The sequence below is a fragment of the Emys orbicularis genome, chromosome 11 (genome assembly GCF_028017835.1).
Source record: "Emys orbicularis isolate rEmyOrb1 chromosome 11, rEmyOrb1.hap1, whole genome shotgun sequence".
NCBI lineage: Eukaryota > Metazoa > Chordata > Testudines > Emydidae > Emys > Emys orbicularis.
The window spans coordinates 38,396,919-38,418,358 of NC_088693.1; the positions used below are offsets into that span (position 1 = coordinate 38,396,919).

Sequence of the window (21,440 nt, forward strand, 5' to 3'; positions counted from 1 at the left end):
GGGGAGAGGAGACAGCTGCGACACCGACACGGGGCGGGAGCTGCCCCTCAGCTCATCAGCCGCCTCCCGTGGGCAGGCCGCGGCGGCAGCCTCTCTCCCGAATATGGTAAAGGGGCCGCTGCCCGCCGCCTGAGTTCGGCCCCAGCCCAGCCTCGGCGGCCGCCTCAGACAGAGCGGTAAGTAGCGCGGCGGTCTCGGCCCGCGCGCTGGGCGGGCAGCGCTGCTGGGGCGCGAGGCGTTACCCCGCCCGCGCTGCGAGCCGACAGCGCCACCCCAGCGGCGCGTGGCTGCTGGTGGGCTTTGCTGGCCCCCTCCCCGCTGCCGCAGGGCCGATAGCCGAGGGTCCTCGCGGGATTCCCCTGCGTTCTCCTGGCTCTGTCGCCGAGGGGCTCCAGCAGGCTGGCCGTGGGGATGGACAGGCGCTGCCGATCCAGGGTGCGCAGCAGCAGCGCGGGCTTCCCCGCCGTGCTCCTCCAACACGGAGCAGGACAAGCCCAGCCCAGCTGTCGTGTCGGGGCTTCAGGCTGAGCCCGTGGTGTGTCTGAGGCTGCCTGCAACGGGAGCCCCTTTGTGCTAGTGGGCTGAGCCACAAGGAGCTGGCACCCAGTGCTGCAAGGCTCCACGTCCCCTTTGAGTTCCCCGCGCGCCCAGTTGCCACTCCACTCCACTCCACTCCACCCGAGGGCTGTGCGATACTCTCCATTGGCGCTTCCCGCGTCATTTTAGTACTGACATAGGCAGCAGCAGCTCTCCTACAATGCGCTGGAGTTGGACATTTGGTCTCTAGGCAGCTTGGACTCCACATGGAGATAGATTTAAAATGTTAAGCTATATGGGTTTCAGGTATCTCTTCACGTGCCATATTTGCGTTGTGAGAGATCTGTTTTTCTGTGCGCATTGTGGCAGTACGAAGTCAAATATTTTCAATAGTACAATACAGCAAAGTCTGTCACGGACCCGTTATTAGAAGGAGGAAAGGAGACTCATCCATATGCATCGAGTTTACTATCCCTCTGGATGTGGTTGAATATGTATAAAGCCATGAATAAAACTTTATTTGAAAATGCGTGTGATTTTGCTTAGTGACTGGGAAATATTTTGCCTTTGAGACTGCAGCGTTGATACAATGTACACGGACAATTAACACATTCAGCGCTGATTACCCAAGGCAATTTGCATAACTGAAAACTGCCCCCTTTTGTTTGACTTTATTCCAGCGATGGCTCTGATCGGAGAAGAGGACTACACCTATATTTACAACGATCTTTCTCACCCTGTGGACTTCCTGCAGGCTTTCAGAACATTTTACCGGGATGGCTTATTTACTGACATTACTCTTCAGTGTGCGTCTGGTGTGATCTTCCTTTGCCACAAAGCTGTTTTAGCTGCTTGTAGCAATTATTTTAAGGCAATGTTCACAGCTGACATGAAAGAAAAATCTAAAAATCAGATCAAACTTCCTGGGCTCAGCCACACTATATTGGAGGCTCTTGTGAATTATGCATACACATCACAAATCCAAATAACAGAGAGAAATGTTCAAAGTCTCCTCCAAGCTGCGGATCTACTCCAGTTTGTGTCAGTAAAGAAAGCCTGCGAGCAGTTTCTGGTAAGGCATGTAGATACTGTCAACTGCATAGGGATGCACTCCTTCGCAGAGTATCACCTTTGTTCAGAGCTAGAGAAAGAATCTAGGAGGATATTGTTATCAAGATTTGAAGAAGTGTGGAGGCAGGAAGAATTTCTGGATATCAGCTGTGAGAAACTCCTGTTTATTCTCTCCAGAGAGAATCTCAATGTTTGGAAAGAAGAGGCAGCCATAGAACCTGTAGTTAAATGGATAGCATATGATGTGGAGAAAAGAATTGAATGCATTTTTGATCTGCTGAACTGCCTCAAAATAGATTTAAATGAAATATATTTAAGATCAGCCTTAAGCTTACGAAAGAAATACCAGCTTAATGAAAACAAGATAAGGTCTCTGATATACAATGCATTAAACACCAACCCAAAAGACATTTCCAAAAGGCCCACAGCAGCTATGTATGTGATTGGAGGATATTACTGGCATCCTTTATCAGAAGTCCATGTGTGGGATCCTTTAACTAATGCTTGGATACAGGGAACGGACATGCCTGATCACACAAGGGAGAGCTATGGGGTCACTAGTTTGGGACCCAACATTTATGTAACCGGGGGCTATAGAACTGACAACATAGAAGCCCTTGATATTGTGTGGATATATAACAGCGAAACTGACCAATGGACAGAAGGCTGCCCCATGCTTAATGCAAGGTACTATCATTGTGCAGTTACCTTGGGCGGCTGTGTCTATGCTTTGGGGGGCTACAGAAAAGGGGCTCCAGCACAAGAAGCAGAATTCTATGATCCTTTAAAAAAGAAATGGGTTCCCATTGCAAACATGATCAAAGGTATGTAACCTTGCCTATGGTTGCCTCAATGTCTGTCCTTTTTCACTTGCCACTTGTAAACTCTACAGCCACATTTAGGGCAAACAGCTCCATAGAAGTACCAAGCCCATTGAAGTAAATGGGAGTTTTCCCATTAACTTTAATGGGTTTCGGTTCAGGTCTTTATTAGCCAAACCACTTGAAACATCCAAATATCTGAACTCTGTACAGTACTGTATCCAACAACACTAATGTAAATTTACAGGTAGTATGTTCAGTTTAATGTTACCTTCTTGTGAGCAAAATTTCTGTATAAGGTATAGAAAAGTCACTGTACAATTTCAGCCCTTCTGGTGCTGAATGGACCTTCAGAAAGTGACTTGTGGAACCAGAAGCTGAGTTCCAATAAAATTATCATAATATTTTGATTCAGATTGTACTCTAATGAAAATATCATTTAACTTTAGCTCCAATGGATGGTAATTACTTTGTATCCAAACAGCAGTTAAGTTCTATCTGATAAAAACTTCTGATCAGAATAACAAATTCCAGGTATCACAATGTTTACAATTGTGATCCATTTCTTTATAGCCACATTTCCATCATTCATAACTTCTGTTCATGTAATTTTATCACATCTCTGTGCATTATCAGTCCAGGGCTTTTAATTAGATCCTTGGTGGGAACATGAAAAGTGCCAGCAATTTATTCTACAGATTGAAAAACATTTGATTTGCTTAGTTATTTTTAAATTTTGAATTTGAACTATTGCAAAGAGTAAACTGTATTATCTTGTTATCAAAGATAATGCAAGTAAAAAAAATCTGAATTAAATCACTGCATAATGTTTTTTTTTTAATTACATATTCTCTCTTTTATAAGCAGTCTAAAATACAAAACACCTAGAAAATGGAGAATGACAATGTTAAAAATCAGTAAAATTCATACTGCTCATGCAGCCGTTACTTAGATGTCCATACCTTTTACTATAAACCATTATTCTTCTTGATCTAATTTATTGCTAATTTATAAAGGAGTAGAATATTAGAATTATACTATAAACTATTTTTTCTGTTTTGTATAGGTGTTTTCTCTCTTGTGTTTTAGAAGCTTAAAAACATATAATTTCCTTGCTGATTTTTGTCCATATTAATTTGGCAAGCATTCATTTTTTTTACTATTTTTTTAATGGAGATAAAGTTGACATGGCTCCAATTTGTTTACTTCCTTGCTTGTACAACAGCATCATTAATGACATCACTCAGAGGATTAAAACAGTAGAAATGATTCTGTAAGTTGTTGAGTAACCTCAATTCCCATTGAAGATTTTCTTGGTAAAGAAATGATTATTTTAAAACAGTATTTAAAATTCTCTATGAAATTAAAATAATTTTAAAATAAGTTAAATTTCCATCCTAACCTTGACAGTGCTTCTGTAATGTATGCAGTGTTGTTGCATACATTACAGAAGCACTGTCAAGGTTAGGATGGAAATATCCTAACTTCTGTTGGTGAGCGAGACAAACTTTCAAGCTACACAGAGCTCTTCTTCAGGCCTGGCAAAGATATCACAGCTTGTCTCTCTCACCAACTGAAGTTGGTCCAATAAAAGATATTACCTCACCCACCTTCTCTCTAATATCTTGGGATACATACAACCGTATGCAATATCCCAAGATATTAGAGAGAAGGTGGGTGAGGTAATATCTTTTATTGGACCAACTTCAGTTGGTGAGAGAGACAAGCTGTGATATCTTTGCCAGGCCTGAAGAAGAGCTCTGTGTAGCTTGAAAGTTTGTCTCGCTCACCAACAGAAGTTGGTCCAATAAAAGATATTACCTCACCCACTTTGTCAGTGTTACTTTAAGTACTGCAAAACGAGGTACCTAAAATATAAAGGTTACACATGGCTTTTGTGTGGTCTGAAAAGATGGATTGATATTGATTAATATGCAATAAAATTTGTAAGAAGCTTTATTGTTTTAGTTTACTTTGCCTTATATTGACAAGATAAGGTGTCATAAGAGTTCTCTCTGGTGCTTTTATTACACATTCATTTACATACCTGGAAGAATAATTTTATACTAAAATATTAATTAATAAATAACTTCAACTTTGTATTATTGATGGAAGTGGCAGTGAGTATTCTGCAGAATCTGAAGGTGTGCTGTGAATTTTATACTATAAATAGGTGTTGGAAATGCCACAGCCTGTGTCCTGTGTGAAGTCATCTATGTAATTGGAGGCCACTATGGTTACAGGGGAAGCTGCACCTATGACAAAATTCAGAGCTACCATTCAGGTAGCAATGAATGGAGAATAGTCACTACAAGTCCACATCCAGGTAAACAGAAACACTTCCCTACGGAATATAGAATTTGACTTTGGTTACTTCTAGTTGGAAGTTTTAATGATCTTTGTCATTGCTTTAGATAATGTTTGTGACGTTGCAGTCTATATGGTTTTATAAAAATATGATAATAAGTGAATATAATGTAACTGGGATATGCTTCATGCAAAAGGTCTCTTGTAAGGTATCATTATAAAGCTTATAATCTACTGAGTGTGATCATCCTATTTGTATAAATGTACCACTCTTGTATCTAAAACTAGAAATATAAAATATAACTCTGAGGGCCTATTGTAATTATGCAAAGTGTGGGCCATTAATGGTGATTTGGAATCTTGATGACTCCCATTAACCAGGACCATTGTCTGCAGATGGCTGTGTTTTAGCTGTGAGTCTTCCTGTATATGTGTGTGCTGACAAGTGGGCAATGAAGTCTTACAGTGACATGTGATCATGTCACCTGAACTGGAATCCATCTTTAACCTGGTGCTTTTCCAGTGAGGGGGGGTGAAAACCCAGAGGGACAAAGGGTTCCTGCCTTATGCAAAAGATATATAAAGGGGTGGAACAGAACAAAGGTGGGGAGAGAGCCATCATGAAGAATCCCCTAGCTATCACCTAAGCTGGAACAAGAGCTGTACCAGGGGAAAGAATTGTGCCCAGGCCTGGAAGGTGTCCAGTCTGAGGAAAAAACTTACTGAAGCATCTCTAAGGGTGAGATTATCTGTATTTAGTTTGATTAGACATAGATTTGTGCATTTTCTTTTACTTTGTTCTGTCTGTTACTACTTGGAACCACTTAAATCCTACTTTCTGTATTTAATAAAATCACTTTTTACCTATTAATTAACTCAGAGTATGTATTAATACCTGGGGGAGCAAACAACTGTGCATATCTCTCTATCAGTGTTATAGAGGGCGAACAATTTATGAGTTTACCCTGCATAAGCTTTATACAGGGTAAAACGGATTTATTTGGGTTTAGACCCCATTGGGAGTTGGGCATCTGAGTGCTAAAGACAAGCACACTTCTGTGAACTGTTTTCAGGTAAACCTGCGGCTTTGGGGCAAGTAATTCAGACCCTGGGTCTGTGTTGGAGCAGACGGGAGTGTCTGGCTCAGCAAGACAGGGTGCTGGAGTCCTGAGCTGGCAGGGAAAACAGGAATAGAAATAGTCTTGGCACATCAGTTGGCAGCTCCCAAGGGGGTTTCTGTGATCCAACCCGTCACAATGTTCTTTTGTAAAGAGAATAAGCTTCAAGTGGTGCAATGCATTCTAAATCGCTGTAAGGTTAATAGCTAGCAAAATATTTGATCAGTAAGCCAGCAAATAAATGTTTAATGTTAATGTAGTATGAAAAGTGTTAAAATATTATAAAGTTGTTTGCTGTGTTGTTGTAGCTGTGCTGGTTAATAGCTAGCAAAATATTTGATCAGTAAGCCAGCAAATAAATGTTTAATGTTAATGTAGTATGAAAAGTGTTAAAATATTATAAAGTTGTTTGCTGTGTTGTTGTAGCTGTGCTGGTCTCAGGAAATGAGCGAGACAAGGTAGGTAAAGTAGTATCTTTGCTTCCTTCCCCAAACCTGAAAAAGAGCTCTGTGTAGCTCGAAAGCTTGTACCTTCCACCAACAGAAGCCAATCCAATAAAAAAGTATTACCTCATCTATCTTGTCTCCCTAAAAATATTATAGAAAGGCAAAATAAGAGTTATATTCAGAGAAAACATTCTAAATGTATGACCAAAATCATTTTTTAATGCACATTTTGAATTGTTTTCTATGTACAGTTTGGGAGGGGAACATACGAGTTTCATGTTTTAAAGATTTGCTTTACAGAACTTTTAAAAATATTTAAAAATAAGTGTCCTGAGTGTACTGAAATGTAGGTGAAGTGTTATTTCATTGTTCTTATTTTTATTTTTGTTTTCTTATTTGTGTGCATCTGCATTTTTATGACTGTGAAGTTTAATAGGGCATTAGCATTAAAGACAGTATAGAAGATAAATTATTGTTTTAGCAATCCCTAATGCATACATTCAGTAGCAGTATAACTTGGTTGTTAATTACTATAAAACCCCATTGTTGGAGAAGGTGCTCCTGGTCATGTTTTCATTTTCAACCTTTCCAGCATGTACTTCATGATGACAGCTGTGTACTCATGTTATACACATCTTTGCTGGAGTGGAGTTTTATGAGAGAGCTCTCCCGCTGACAAAAAACTTCCACCCCCAACGAGTGGCGGTAGCTTTGCAGGCAGGAGAGCTCTCCTGCCAATAAAGCACTGTTCACACCGGCACTTTTCGTCGGCAAAACGTTTGTCATTTCGAGGGGGGGGGGGGTCACACAACTGAACGACAAAAGTTTTGTCGTTCAGGTTCCAGTGTAGACAAAGACTTAGGCCTTGTCAACACTTAAAATGCTACAACTGCGCAGCTGCATCGCTGTCTCACTTCAGTGTAGACACTATCTACGCCGACAGGAGGGGCTCTCTCGTCAGCGTAGGTCAGGGGTCGGCAACGTTTGGCATGCGGCTAGCCAGGGTAACCACCCTAGCGGGCCGGGCCAGTTTATTTACCTGCTGACGCGGCAGGTTCAGCCGATCGCGGCCCCCACTGGCCGCGGTTCGCCGTCCCGGGCCAATGGGGGCGGCGGGAAGCGGTGCGGGCGAGGGATGTGCTGGCCGCGGCTTCCCGCCGCCCCCATTGGCCCGGGATGGCGAACCGCGGCCAGTGGGGGCCGCGATCGGCTGAACCTGCTGCGTCAGCAGGTAAATAAACTGGCCCGGCCCGCTAGGGTGCTTACCCTGGCGAGCCGCGTGCCAAACGTTGCCGACCCCTGGTGTAGGTAATCCCCCTCCCTAAGAGGTAGTAGCAAGGTTGATGGAAGAATTCTTCCATTGACCTAGCACTGTCTACACAGGGACTTACATCAACTTAACTATGCTCCTCAGGGGTGTGGATTTTTCACATCTCTGAGCTAGGTAGTTATGTTGACTTAATTTTCTATTGTAGATCAGGCCTTAATTCATTTCAGAAGTGTATTAAGCATATAATTAATATATTGCTATTTTATATATTACTAAGGAAGGGCTATATTATCAATACAGTACACTATTTTCCTAGAAACTCCATCCCCTTTTGGGCATTTGACAAAGGTGGTTTACATGGATTGCTGGCTGGCAGAATAGAAAGTCTCAAGCAGATTTTGCTTCAGAATCTACATATTAATTTTAAAAAATAAAGTTTAATTCTAGCTCTGTTGGTTGCAGAGATCATGCACAATGCAACCAACATTGTCTTGTGTCTGCATAAAGACAGACTGCAACACTAGGGAAATGGAGATTGACAAAAAAGGTAAGAAGATTTTGACTCAGGAACAGGACACAATATATGGAAGGTGTAAACCCTAATAAGGAAGAGGATGATGCATTTGAATAGAATGAGAAGTAATAACACCTAGCTCTTACGTAGCGCCTTTCATCAGTAGATCTCAAAGCATTTCATAAAGGAGGTCAGTATGATTATCCCCATTTTACAGAGGGGGGAACTGAACCACAGAGAGGTGAAGTGAGTTGTCCAAGATCACCCAGTAGGTCAGTAGCTGAGCTTGGAATAGGGTCTAGGTATCCTGAGTCCCAGCCTTGTCTTGTGCTCTGTCCACTAGGACATACTGCCTCCCTGTAATGGAATGGAATGAAATTAATAATGAGAAATTCTTGACAGTTATATTGATTTTTTGACTGTGGAATAGTCTGCCACAGAAGTGGTGGAAGCCTCAACATATAGGGCAATCTAATCTAGATTGGATAAAGGACAAGAAAATTGAAGGGAACAATCCTTCCTGGACAGAGATAGAGTAGATTTCCCTCTCTACTTCCTATGTTCAGCTACATAATTTTTTTAAAAGACCCTCTTTAACCACTGGTTATAATGTATGTTGCTTCTACGATGCCCTTAGTCTTCCTGAGACCAGACACAGCAGAAGTTGTTGAGGTTTTTCAGAACCAGATCTGATCCAAAACCAATTTAAGTCAATGGAGAATTTCCCATTGACTTCAATGGACTTTTGAAAAAAGACCCCAGTGTGACTGATATTGTAACCAAATGCAGTATTTTTTTTGGACCATAGTGTATTAAGTTTATGAATGTTTTATGTATCATTGTGGGCCAGAGATTGTTTGCAGCTCCATTGAGGGAGGGTTAGTACAGCTCCTGCAGGAACTGAAAACAGTGGGGGATGATTACTAACAGTTCCTGTTTGCAAACAGCTCCATAGAAGTGCCAGTCCCTATGCATATACTGCTTCAGGCTGGGCTTTCCAGAGACTACAAAATAAAGAAAGGGCTTTTGGTAGAGCTTGAACTGAATTGGGGGGCTTCCTTTTGATTCAGCAAATGGACAGGACCTTCTGTCCAAAGAAAGACCCAACCCTTGCTGAAGTGTTAAAAGGGACGTTGGCCTACCAGACTCCCAATGTGGAGGATGGGTGATTTCTGAAGTGTGTAGGAGCTTTTATTATTTTTATGCTTTCTCCGTAATGCTTTTTTATCTTAAGAATAAATGTACTTTGCTGAGAAAGTTGTGTGGTAACTTGTAACTGCTGACAATGCACTGTTCACAGCCTTTGGAGAAGAGGCAATATACAGGGGCTGGCCCATAGGCAGACAGGCTTGTAGGGCAGATGTGGGCAAACTATGGCCCGTGGGCCACATCCGGCCCGCGGGACCGTCCTGCCCGTCCCCTGAGCTCCTGGCTGGGGAGCCTAGTCCCCGGCCCCTTCCCCACTGCCCCCCTCCCCCGCAGCTACACCGCTGCGCGGGGCCGCGCTCTGGCCTGCCGCTCCCGCTGGGCAGCGTGGGGAGCGCAGCTGGCTCTGGCCGGGTGTCGTGGCTGCGAGCTCCTGCTGCTGGTAAGGGGGCGGGGAGCGGGGGCGTTAGGTAAGGGAGTGGGGGGTTCTGGGGGGCAGTCAGGGAGGAGGGGGCGGTTGGATGGGGTGGAGGTTCTGGGGGGGCGGTCAGGGGATGGGGAACAGGGAGGGTTAGGAGTGGGAGTCCCGGGGGCCTGTCAGGGCGCAGGGATGTGGATAGGGGTCGGGAGGGCAATCAGGGGATAGGGAGCAGGGGGGGTTGGATAAGAGGGTGGGATCCTGGGGGGCAGTTAGGGGCAGGGGGTCCTGGGAGGGGGTGGGCAGAGGGCGGTTGGATAGGGGGTGGGAGTCCCGGGGGGCTGTCAGGGGGCGAGGGTGTGGACCACAGAGTGGGAATACAGATGCAGTTACTCTGAAATTGTGACACAGAGTCTATCATATGTAGCTTCAGTTTCACCAACTAGATCAGGGGTCAGCAACGTTTGGCACGCGGCTCGCCAGGGTAAGCACCCTAGCGGGCCGGGCCAGTTTATTTACCTGCTGACGCGGCAGGTTCGGCCGATCGCGGCCCCCACTGGCTGCGGTTCGCCGTCCCGGGCCAATGGGGGCGGTGGGAAGCGGCGCGGGCCGAGGGATGTTCTGGCCGCGGCTTCCCGCCGCCCCCATTGGCCCGGGACGGCGAACCGCGGCCAGTGGGGGCCACGATCGGCCGAACCTGCCGCGTCAGCAGGTAAATAAACTGGCCCGGCCCGCTAGGGTGCTTACCCTGGCGAGCCGCGTGCCAAACGTGGCCGACCCCTGAACTAGATAGTACTGCTTGTTTGTTTTATTATTCTAAATTAAACTATTTTCCCTTTCTTTCTGAAGAATATGGATTGTGTTCCATTGCCGTACAAAACAAGCTCTATCTTGTGGGTGGACAAACCGCAATCACTGACTGCTATGACCTAGAACAAAATGAATGGAGGCAGATGGCGCATACGATGGAAAGAAGGATGGAATGTGGTGCAGTTGTCATGAATGGATGCATCTATGTAACAGGAGGATATTCCTATTCAAAAGGAACATATCTGCAAAGTATTGAGAAATATGATCCTGAGCTTAATAAATGGGAAGTAGTCGGCAATCTTCCCAGTGCTATGCGTTCACATGGTTGTGTCTGTGTGTACAATGTCTAACACAATCTGAATATTATTTGTCTGTTGCAATAGATAAGCAATTATCAGTACAGATTACCTCTTCAGCAATGTATTTAATACAACCCATCACTCACATTTAATATAAATCTGTATACAAACCTGTATTTATTAAAATTCACTTCATATAATATAAACGCTGTGACAATACTTTTGTATAATTTCATTTTCAAAATAAATTCACCAGTTATTGTTTGTCATAAAGGTTTACAAATCATCTTTACAAAATTACTCCTTATATGTCCACAGGAAGTATATGTAAAAAGACTAATTTGTATTAATTAACCACTGGAGGGAACCATGCTCAAGGTTTTGTCACATTGCTAAGAGGACTAAAAAACAAAAGATTTTGCACTTCTATGGACTACTTGGTTTTCAAGTGAAACATTTAATAATTTGAATGTGGCTATTAATACTTATTGTTTAGTGACTGCCACAAGCTGATTGACTTGTTAGGATATTTTGCTAGTCCGCTTTCAAATCCCCATACAAAACATATGTAGAAGGCGTTTGCCCTAGTGCTCTAGAAGTAAAATAATGCTCTATGATACTAAAGATTCAAGTTTGAGACATGTGGTCATTCCTTTATTCCTGTATTGAAAAGGCACTTAGGGAGTGTCGGAGAATAACAGAGTTCTCACTTTTTGTTTGGGTACAGCAAGTCAGATACTTTATTTTCTCTCTATCAATTGCATAGAGGGAGAGAGCTAAACAGGTCTCTCAACAGGTAAACAATTACAGCAAGCATTTATACCTTTTGTTACAGACAATAATGAGCAACAGCTGCATTTTGTTTATACATAGGTCATTCTGATATCTTGTTTTGCTCACTAATGTAGACTCTTAGGCCTGGTCTACACTACGAGTTTATGTCGAATTTAGCACCGTTACATCGGATTAACTCTGCACCCGTCCACACCACGAAGCTATTTAGTTTGACATAGAGGTCTCTTAAATTCGACTTCTGTACTCCTCCCCAACGAGGGGAGTAGCGCTAAATTCGACATGGCCATGTCGAATTAGGCTAGGTGTGGATGGAAATCGACGCTAATAGCTCCGGGAGCTATCCCACAGTGCACCACTCTGTTGACGCTCTGGACAGCAGTCCGAGCTCGGATGCTCTGACCAGCCACACAGGAAAAGCCCCGGGAAAATTTGAATTCCTTTTCCTGTCTGGGCAGTTTGAATCTCATTTCCTGTTTGGACATCGTGGCGAGCTCAGCAGCACTGGCAACGATGCAGAGCTCTCCAGCAGAGATGGCCATGCAATCTCAGAATAGAAAGAGGGCCCCGGCATGGACTGATCGGGAAGTCTTGGATCTGATCGCTGTGTGGGGCGATGAGTCCGTGCTTTCGGAGCTGCGATCGAAAAGACGGAATGCAAAGATCTACGAGAAGATCTCTAAAGCCATGGCAGAGAGAGGATACAGCCGGGATGCAACGCAGTGCCGCGTGAAAATCAAGGACCTGAGACAAGGCTACCAGAAGACCAAAGAGGCAAACGCACGCTCCGGATCCCAGCCCCAGACATGCCGTTTCTACGAGGCACTGCATTCCATCCTAGGTGCGGCCGCCACCACTACCCCACCACTGACCGTGGACTCTGAGGATGGGATATTGTCGACGGCCGGTTCCTCGGACATGTTAGCGGACGGGGAAGATGAGGAAGGAGATGAGGAGGACGAGGCAGTCGACAGCGCTTACAACGCTGATTTCCCCGACAGCCAGGATCTCTTCATCACCCTTACAGAGATCCCCTACCAACCGTCCCCAGGCGTTAACCCGGACACAGAATCAGGGGAAGGATCAGTCGGTAAGTGTTTTAAACATGTAAACATTTATTTTTAACAGAACAGGAATATTAACAATATTAACAATGGGTTTTTCATGATTACTTTGCCCTAGGCGCTTAACGTTTCAGTCCTTGGCAGTGCAACTACTGAAAAAAAATCTAACAATGTCCGGTTTAGCATGATTGTTTTGCCCCAGGCGCTCTACTGTTTAGTCCCTGCCAGTGCAGCTACAGTAAAATCCGGTCTATATGTCCGGGGATAGAGCAGAAATCCTCCTGGGACATCTCCACGAAGCTCTCCTGGAGGTAATTGGAAAGCCTTTGCATCAGGTTCCTGGGGAGAGCGGCCTTATTGGGTCCTCCGTGGTAGGAAATGTTTCCGCGCCAGGAGACAATCAAGTACTCGGGTATCATTGCCTTGCAGAGCATGGCGGCATACGGCCCTGGTCTTTGCAGGCTTTCCCGAAGCATCCGTTCTTTCTCCGTCTCTGAAATCCTCATCAGAGTGATGTCGCTCATGGTGACCTGCTTTGAATTAGGTAGGGGAATGTTAGTATTGGGACTGCTTGCCTGTTCCTTTACAGAACTGTAACCGGCGGTTTAGAGCCACGCGGTGGAGGCGGGAGAGGAGCAGCATACAGGGATCTTTCCCTGGGACAGCCGCGAGGGGGTGGGACATGGGCAGAGTTCATGCTTGCCGGATTGCTGGCAGCAGGGACTGGCATTGCTTTGAACGTGAAAGGAGGCCAGTGCTATTATTAAAGTTTTAAGCAGCCACAAGTCTACGGCTTACCATGTCAGCCTGTTACCCAAATTCCGCTGTCCTGTCCCGCTTGTCTGATCTGCACTGCAAGACCCCAGGCACTGAATGCGAAGGCCGAAAATTCGACCTTGTCCTGAGTGTGCATGTGATAGGTGCTATGCATGGTCTTGTTCACAGAGAAAGACTATGTTCTTTGTTCTCCCAAAAATTTATCTTTCTGAGGAATTCACTCCCTTTTTCCCATCCCACAGCTGCGACTGTCTCCCGAACTACCCTGGCATCACACTCCCAGAGGCTAGCGCAGATTAGGCGTAGGAAGAAGAGGACACGGGAGGACATGTTCTCGGAACTTATGGGCTGCTCCCGAGCCCAGGCAGCCCAGCAGACCCAGTGGAGGGAGAACTTGTCCCAAATCCACCGATCACACATGGAACGGGAGGAGAGGTGGCGGCAGGAAGACCAGCAGGCGACTCAAACGCTGCTTGGACTAATGAGGGAGCAAACGGATACGCTCCGGTGCCTTGTGGATGTTCTGCAGGACCGGAGGCAGGAGGACAGAGCCCCGCTGCAGTCTATCTCTAACCGCCCTCCCCCGCCACAAAGTCCCATACCCCCCTCACCCAAAGTCCCAAGAAGGAGGGGCGGCAGAGTCCGTGAAAACTCTCACTCCACCCCTGCAGACTGCTCAAGTACCAGAAGGCTCTCATTCCCCAAAATTTGATAAGTCCTTTCCTTCCCGCCTCACCCAAGCCCCCGTCCCAGTTTCATCCCCCAGTTTCATGTGTAGTTGCTAATAAAAAATACGTTTCTGTTAATTACTGTTTCCATCATGTTCTTTTAGAGGAGAGTCTGTTTGAAGGGGGGGAAGGGGGTTGGTAATTGGACAGGACAGTCACCTTTACCAGGGTACAGACGCGGGGGCAGGTTCAGCAGCATGTCACACACACATTGCATTCACTAGTTACCCTGGTCAGTCTGGGAGGTGGTTTTCATGTTCTGGGGGGGGGGGGGGCGCTATGTGACTTTGTGGCGGGGGAGGGCGGTTAGAGATCTTATGCAGTGGTCCTTATCCTGGATCACAGAGCCACGCAGCAGGGGATCTGTAACTGTCCTCCCCCTGCCACAAAGTCACATAGCCCCCACACACAGAGTCCCGAACAGGAGAGGTGGCAGGCTCCGTTGAAACAACCAGTCCACCAGTGCGGAGCCTGTCATTCCTCGAGTTTAGAAGCGTCCTTTGCATCACTACACTACACCCGCTCCCCACCACAGTCTGCGTCCCAGGTTCAACACTTTCCCGCGAAAACAGTAATAAAGAAAACGGTGTTCATTAACAAATTTCAAGTGATTTTATTTTTAAACGTGTGTTGGAAGGGGGTGAACGGGGTGAACGGGGTATGTAACTGGAGAGGATAGTGAACATTTACTGGGTAAAGAAACAGGGGCAGGTTCAGCTTCTGTGTAAACAAACTTAATAGTCACAGGTTACCCTGCTCACTCAGGAACCTAGCTTTCAAAGCCTCCCGGATGCACAGCGCGTCCCGCTGGGCTCTTCTAATCGCCCGGCTGTCTGGCTGGGCGTAATCAGCAGCCAGGCTATTTGCCTCAACCTCCCACCCCGCCATAAAGGTCTCCCCCTTGCTCTCACACAGATTGTGGAGCACACAGCAAGCTGCAATAACAATGGGGATATTGGTTTCGCTGAGATCAGAGCGAGTCAGTAAGGTTCTCCATCTCCCCTTGAGACGTCCAAAAGCACACACCACCACCATTCTGCACTTGCTCAGCCGGTAGTTGAAGAGTTCTTTTTCAGTGTCCAGGGTGCCTGTATAGGGCTTCATGAGCCAGGGCATTAGCGGGTAGGCTGGGTCCCCGAGGATGACTATAGGCATCTCCACATCCCCAAGAGTGATTTTGTGGTCCGGGAAGTAAATACCTTCCTGCAGCCGTCTAAACAGACCAGAGTTCCTGAAAACACGAGCGTCATGAACCTTGCCCAGCCATCCGACGTTGATGTTTGTAAAACGTCCCCTATGGTCCACCAGTGCTTGCAGCACCATTGAAAAGTAGCCCTTTCGGTTAATGTACTGGCTGGCCTGGTGGTCCGGTCCCAGGATAGGGATGTGAGTTCCATCTATAGCCCCACCGCAGTTTGGGAATCCCATCGCGGCGAAGCCATCTATGATGACCTCCACGTTTCCCAGGGTCACTACCTTTGAGAGCAGTAGCTCAACGATTGCGTTGGCTACTTGCATCACAACAACCCCCACGGTAGATTTGCCCACGCCAAAGTGGTTCGCGACTGACCGGTAGCTGTCCGGCGTTGCAAGCTTCCAGAGGGCTATGGCCACTCGCTTCTGGACAGTCAGGGCTGCTCGCATCCGGGTGTCCTTGCGCTTCAGGGCAGGGGACAGCAACTCATAAAGTTCCAGGAAAGTCCCCTTCCGCATGCGAAAGTTTCGCAGCCACTGTGATTCATCCCAGACCTGCAGCACTATGCGGTCCCACCAGTCCGTGCTTGTTTCCCGGGCCCAGAATCGCCGTTCCACAACATCAACATGACCCATTGCCACCATGATGTCCTTGGCGCGGGGTCCTGTGCTTTGTGACAGGTCTGTGCCACTCTCAGACTTCAGGTCCTCACCGCGCTGCCGTAGCCTCCTCGCCCGATTTCTCAGCATCTGCCTCTGGGAAAGGTGGATGATAAGGTGCGAGGTGTTGATAACGGCCATAACTGCAGCGATGGTCGCAGCGGGCTCCATGCTCGCAGTGCTGTGGCGTCCGCACTGTCACTGACCAGAAAAGTGCGCGAACTGATTTCCCGCGGGCGCTTTCAGGGAGGGAGGGCGGGAGTGACGGTTGGATGACGACAGTTACCCAAAACCACCCTCGACACATTTTTTCCCCCAGAAGGCATTGGGGGCTCGACCCAGAATTCCAATGGGCAGCGGGGACTGCGGGAACTGTGGGATAGCTGCCCACAGTGCACCGCTTCCAATGTCGACGCTTGCCCCGTTAGTGTGGACTCACAAAGTCGAATTACTGTCCTTAGTGTGGACACACACGTTCGACTTTGTAATATCGATTCCACATATCCGATTTAAGTAAAATCGAACTACTCTCGTAGTGTAGACATACCCTTAGTCTACATTCCATATTATCTACACAAGGTCGCAACAACTTCTCACACAGTTCTTTCCCACTCGCCTCACACATTCCTCGCTTCTACAAATCTCGCGTTATTAGGGTTACAGTTAGCCTGACTCTTGCTAACAAACTGTCATGCATTGCAATCCCCTTCCTGTCAGTTCTTTCTCTGCTTCCACAGGAGCAATGGGAGAGGGCCTCACATTGCTCCATAATGACCTCCTCTCAAGCTGATTCAGGAATATTGTTGATTGACTCCAGATAATGCTATATCCTTGATTGCAGGATTGGTTAAGATACATGTCTTTTAGAGTGGAAAAGACTGGCAGGGAATCTATTGACCCTTTGAGGTACAAACACCTCTGGTACAGACTAGAAAAACAGAATTATATTTTATATAATTGTTTTCACACCAGGATCTCCAAAAGCACTAAACATGATTTAGTGAGTGAGGCAAACACAGCAGCCACAGGAACTCAGCAAAAAGTGTAGAGATAGAATACTGACCAGGACACTAGATTTATCCATTACTCCTTTCAGAAGTGTGATCTGGGATCATTAACTTCTGCCTGGAGAGCTGTCTGAGATGAGCAGAAAAAAGATCATTTTAACTATCCAATATTGCATTGTGATCCCTACAATGCAGCAAGGTAGTTTCAACACAGCATAAGGAACTGGTACAATCCACATGAAAGATTTGAACCTATGACCTTCTGACTCAGACATCATCAGTTGTCTTACAAATGTTTTGAGGTATAAAATGTGCCCTGTCACATCTCAGGGAGCATATACAAGATGTAACTTTTGATAAATTGCATTTGGTTGACTGTTGATCATTTCTTTAGAGGTTTTTGTGGTGTGCTGTTTTTATGGTGTACTGTTACTTTTAACATGGGGTGTTTAATTTTGCTTCTTTTTCCCTGTCATGCACCCAGATGTCATGATAATAATGTATACAATAATTTAAATAATATATACAATAATTTAAATAAATACACACCTACCTCACAGGGTAATTATTATACTCTCTTTTGTTTTCTTTTTAAGTATCACCACTGTAGTATCTGGACACCTTACAAAAAAGATACTATATCCTTTAGAAAAAATAAATCTCCTGCCCACTCCTTTAAAGCCACGGTCTTATAGTGAGAGCTGTCAGGGTTCTACCACTGGTTGTCGGAGGAAACACCTGCCTAAACAGGCATTGATGATATGAGATAGATGGAGAGTAAAAGGTAGAAAAATATTCTCCTTATTTACAAAAAATTGTAAGTATATTCTAGGATATTTCAGAGCATATATGCCTCAAATTTGTAATTTTCCCTCTAATCTGTAAAAATTTTGAATTATTCTTTTTTTTGCTACCCTCTTATATCATTCTGCTCTGTTTATTGCATTAAGCACTAGTAAGCATATTGCACTAAACTCTGAGTTTCAATTTAAAACAGTAGATTTATTTACTTTTGGTGTTCACAAACTTCCCGTTCTGAGGCTCATGTGCATGTAGGGAATTGTGAGCTGAGCTTATTTAAAGTCTGGTGGAAAGCTATTGAATGATTTTAATATAGTTTGCTTAAAGAAAATAAAATATAAAGAACCCTTGACAACTGACCTGTCTAGTGCTTTTGAACGGGGTTGCTAAACAGGTTAGTACAAAGTGGAGTGAAAGGCAAAGACATTAGAAAAAGCTTACGGATGAGGAGACATAAATCTGCTATGAGTTCATTTCTGCCCCCCATTTTCTTCTCTCCTTCTATTTGGAATTATTCTCTAAGAGTATTTTTTTAAAAGTTAAATGAAAGATTAAAGAGCAATATTACTACAGCATAAAGCAGCATCACAGGATGGCTAGCTCCAGTAAATGAAGCAGGACAGCCCATTGTGCCAGATAAAGTGCTCCCAATTTGGACAATTAAGAGGGTGGACTGGAGTAGCACCTGAAGCTTATGAAAGATCAGGGCGGTTCAGCAGCAGAACAAGACCCAATGAGGGAAATGGAGCTTAGGGAGTCAGAATGGAGTGGTTCACTTAAGGGCAGGTGAGAGGAGGGGAGCTGTAAGTCATCAGTGTCTTTGCAGAAGGTGTTTCTTGGGGGAAGGCAGGAAAGCAGTAAGAGAATTTTGCTGGCTGGTATCCCTGAGTCAGAGAACTAGATGAGAGGGTTGAATGCCAGAAAGCAGCAGGGGGAGTTGCCTGCTGGCTCTATGCTGGAGACTGAAGGCAGTGAAGGAGTTCATCAGCTCACCTCTCCAGAGCTGGACCCAGAGGAACTGTGAGAAGGCCAGGGGGAGTGAGAGATACTCCTCTGGCAATGATGCTCCCAGCAGAGAGGATGTGGGGGTTTCTGCTAGGATAAGTGGGGTGGTACTTCAGGTGGAAGTGCTGGGATGACTGTCCTTGTACAAGGATAGGAGAAGATTGTGCTGGGGTGTGGTGTAAGATGCCAGGGCTGTATGTTTCATGTGCTGTTTGGACTATGGTGGGGGAATTCTGGACTATCAAAAGGCTGATTATAGCAGTTTTTTCAGTCACCCAATGCAACAGACTTAATAGGTTTTAATATTAATAGATTTAATATTAATCTGAGAGCCATTACACCACTAAAACAGAAACAAGACTTCAGACTATTCTTTTGATATATATGTACAATCAGAAGAAATTTCTGTGGTAAAAAATACCTGTTATGTACAAGACTAGTTTAGAAGGTTGTTTGCACCATTTTTTGTTTAATGGAAACAAAAAATCAAACATCTGAAAGCCTTTGATACTGTATAAACCATTAATGAAGAAGGTAGGTGTTAAAACTTCTAACAGATCCTGCTAATGTTACTGATAAACCCCCTGTTACAGAGCTTGGAGAATAGGCAGATAAGTTTCTCTAAGAGAAGAGCTGTGCATGATTATGATATAGGGCCATCAACAATACAGTGATGTTAATTATAGACCAAGTGTGGGATACACAAAGGGACTTTAGTGCCATGACTTTCAATGTTGCACTGCCTAGAAAATCACAGGAACAACACTGCACTCCACAAAGCTTGAGTTAGGTGCTTAAGCTCCTTCTACAATAAATGGGGAGAGAGAGGTGCCTTTTAGACCGTAAGGTGCGCAGCGTAGACATAGCCCTATTGTGAGGCAGTAGTGCATAAAATCAGGTAGGCAATAGGTGCCTAAAGTGAGGATGCAGTGTGCATGCCCTGAAGGAAAAACTTACCTAATGAATGGGTTTAGACTGTAGCTGAGCAGTTTTGTGGACTGCAGTTGTACCTAAAAGCAGAACTTCTCCACTTAGGCACTGTTGTGGATGGTACCCAAAGTGCCTAAGTAACAATTTATATATAGATTTCCTTTCCATTATAGGTAACCCCTAAAATAGCTAACACTAGCAGGTACATTTTCAGCTAGAGATGTGATTTTTTTTTTTTTACTATTAAAACTCATTAGATCATGTCTGTGCAAGCAAAGTGGGACCAGAGATCAACCATTTATCTTTACTCTATTAGAACAGTCAACTGTGCTTTGCTTTAGAATCATAGAAATGTAAGGCTTGAAGGCTGGGCGGCGCGGCTCAGGGGCAGATTTACAAGTGAGCACAGGGTGCCCTGGCAGGGGGCCCCCAACAACAGGGGGCCCCAGGGCTGGGCACTCGGGCACTCAGCACCGGCACACCCTCCGCGGGGGGGAAAGGCTGCACTGTGGGGGCAGGAGAGCAGGTGGATGGTGCGGGTGGTGGGACTGCGGGGAACACGGCCGGAGGACTCAGGAGGAGCACGGGGCGGCCACACAGCTGGCCAGAGAGAAGTGGTGCTTTGAAGGGGAAACCGTCACTTCTCTCCAACTGCGCGGCTGCCCCTGTTCCTCCTGAGTCTTCCGCCCATGTTCACAGGGCCACATTCCGAAAGGGGCTTGGGGGGAGGTGGATGGGGAGGGTCCGGGGGGGCAGTTAGGGGCAGGGGTTCCCAGGAGGGGGTGGTCAGGGACAAGGAGAGGTGGGGTCCCAGAGGGCAGTTGGGGTGGGGATCCCAGGAGGGGGTGGTCAGGGGACAAGGAGCAGGGGGGTTGGATGGGTCAGAGGTTCTGAGGGGGGCAGTCACGGGGCAGGCTGTTTGGGGAGGCACAGCCTTCCCTACCCAGCCCTCCATACTGTTTTGCAACCCTGATGTGGCCCTCGGGCCAAAAAGTTTGCCCACCCCTGGTGTAGGTGGTGTCTCCAGCTACAGTTGCGCCACTGCACTGCTGTGAGAGTAGACAAGCCTCTGGGCTGACAGTTGCCTCAGTCTCTCAGAACTTGGGCTGTGGAGGTATAAAATTACAATGTAGATGTTCAAGCTTAGTTCTGAGAGTGCATGATGGAGGAGAGTTTCAGAGCCTGGGCTCCAGCTTAAGCCCAAATGTACAGCAGTGGTTCTCAAGTGGGGGGTCTGCCAAAATAAATGAGAGCAGGGCTGCTGTTAGACTCACTGGGCCCCAGAGCAGAATACCAAAGCCTGAGCCCTGCTGTGTGGGTCTGAAACCTGAGCAACTTAGCTTCAGGGGGTCCCCTGTGACATGGGGCCCCAGGCAATTGTCCTGCATGCTACCCAAACGCTGCCCCTGGCTTTTAATCTACTGGATATGCATAAAAACAGTTGTGGCATGGATGGTATGCGCCCTTTTTTATAGCATGTTGGAGGGGGCTGAGAAAGAGAGGCTGAGAACCCCTGGTCTACACCACAGTTTTTAGACCCCAAGCCCCATGAGCCTGAGTCAGCTGACCAGGGCTCTGAGACCTGGTGCTATAGAGTGGTGTGTAGGTTTTTTTTTTTTTTTTTTTTTTTTTTAAATCTGACTGTAGATGTAACCCTACCTTAGAGTCCAGCTACCCGATTTTGCTCCCACTGAAGTCTTAGTACCTGGGAACTTCCATGGACTA

At 45.9% G+C, this 21,440-nt stretch overlaps 1 protein-coding gene across 1 annotated transcript; it reads left to right on the top strand.

Moving 5' to 3' along the window:
- Positions 1–1,219: 1,219 nt before the first annotated feature.
- Positions 1,220–10,808, top strand: KLHL23 (kelch like family member 23). Its single transcript, XM_065413824.1, has 3 exons — positions 1,220–2,432; positions 4,603–4,755; positions 10,498–10,808. The coding sequence occupies exons 1-3, from the start codon at positions 1,220–1,222 to the stop codon at positions 10,806–10,808; spliced, it is 1,677 nt and encodes a 558-aa protein (XP_065269896.1).
- The last annotated feature ends 10,632 nt before the right edge of the window (positions 10,809–21,440 follow it).

Coding starts and splice junctions, on each gene's coding strand:
- KLHL23 (XM_065413824.1), top strand. CDS start 1,220: ATGGCTCTGATCGGAGAAGAGGACTACACCTATATTTACAACGATCTT. Junction 2,433..4,602: donor CATTGCAAACATGATCAAAG/GTATGTAACCTT, acceptor TACTATAAATAG/GTGTTGGAAATGCCACAGCC. Junction 4,756..10,497: donor CACTACAAGTCCACATCCAG/GTAAACAGAAAC, acceptor TTCTTTCTGAAG/AATATGGATTGTGTTCCATT.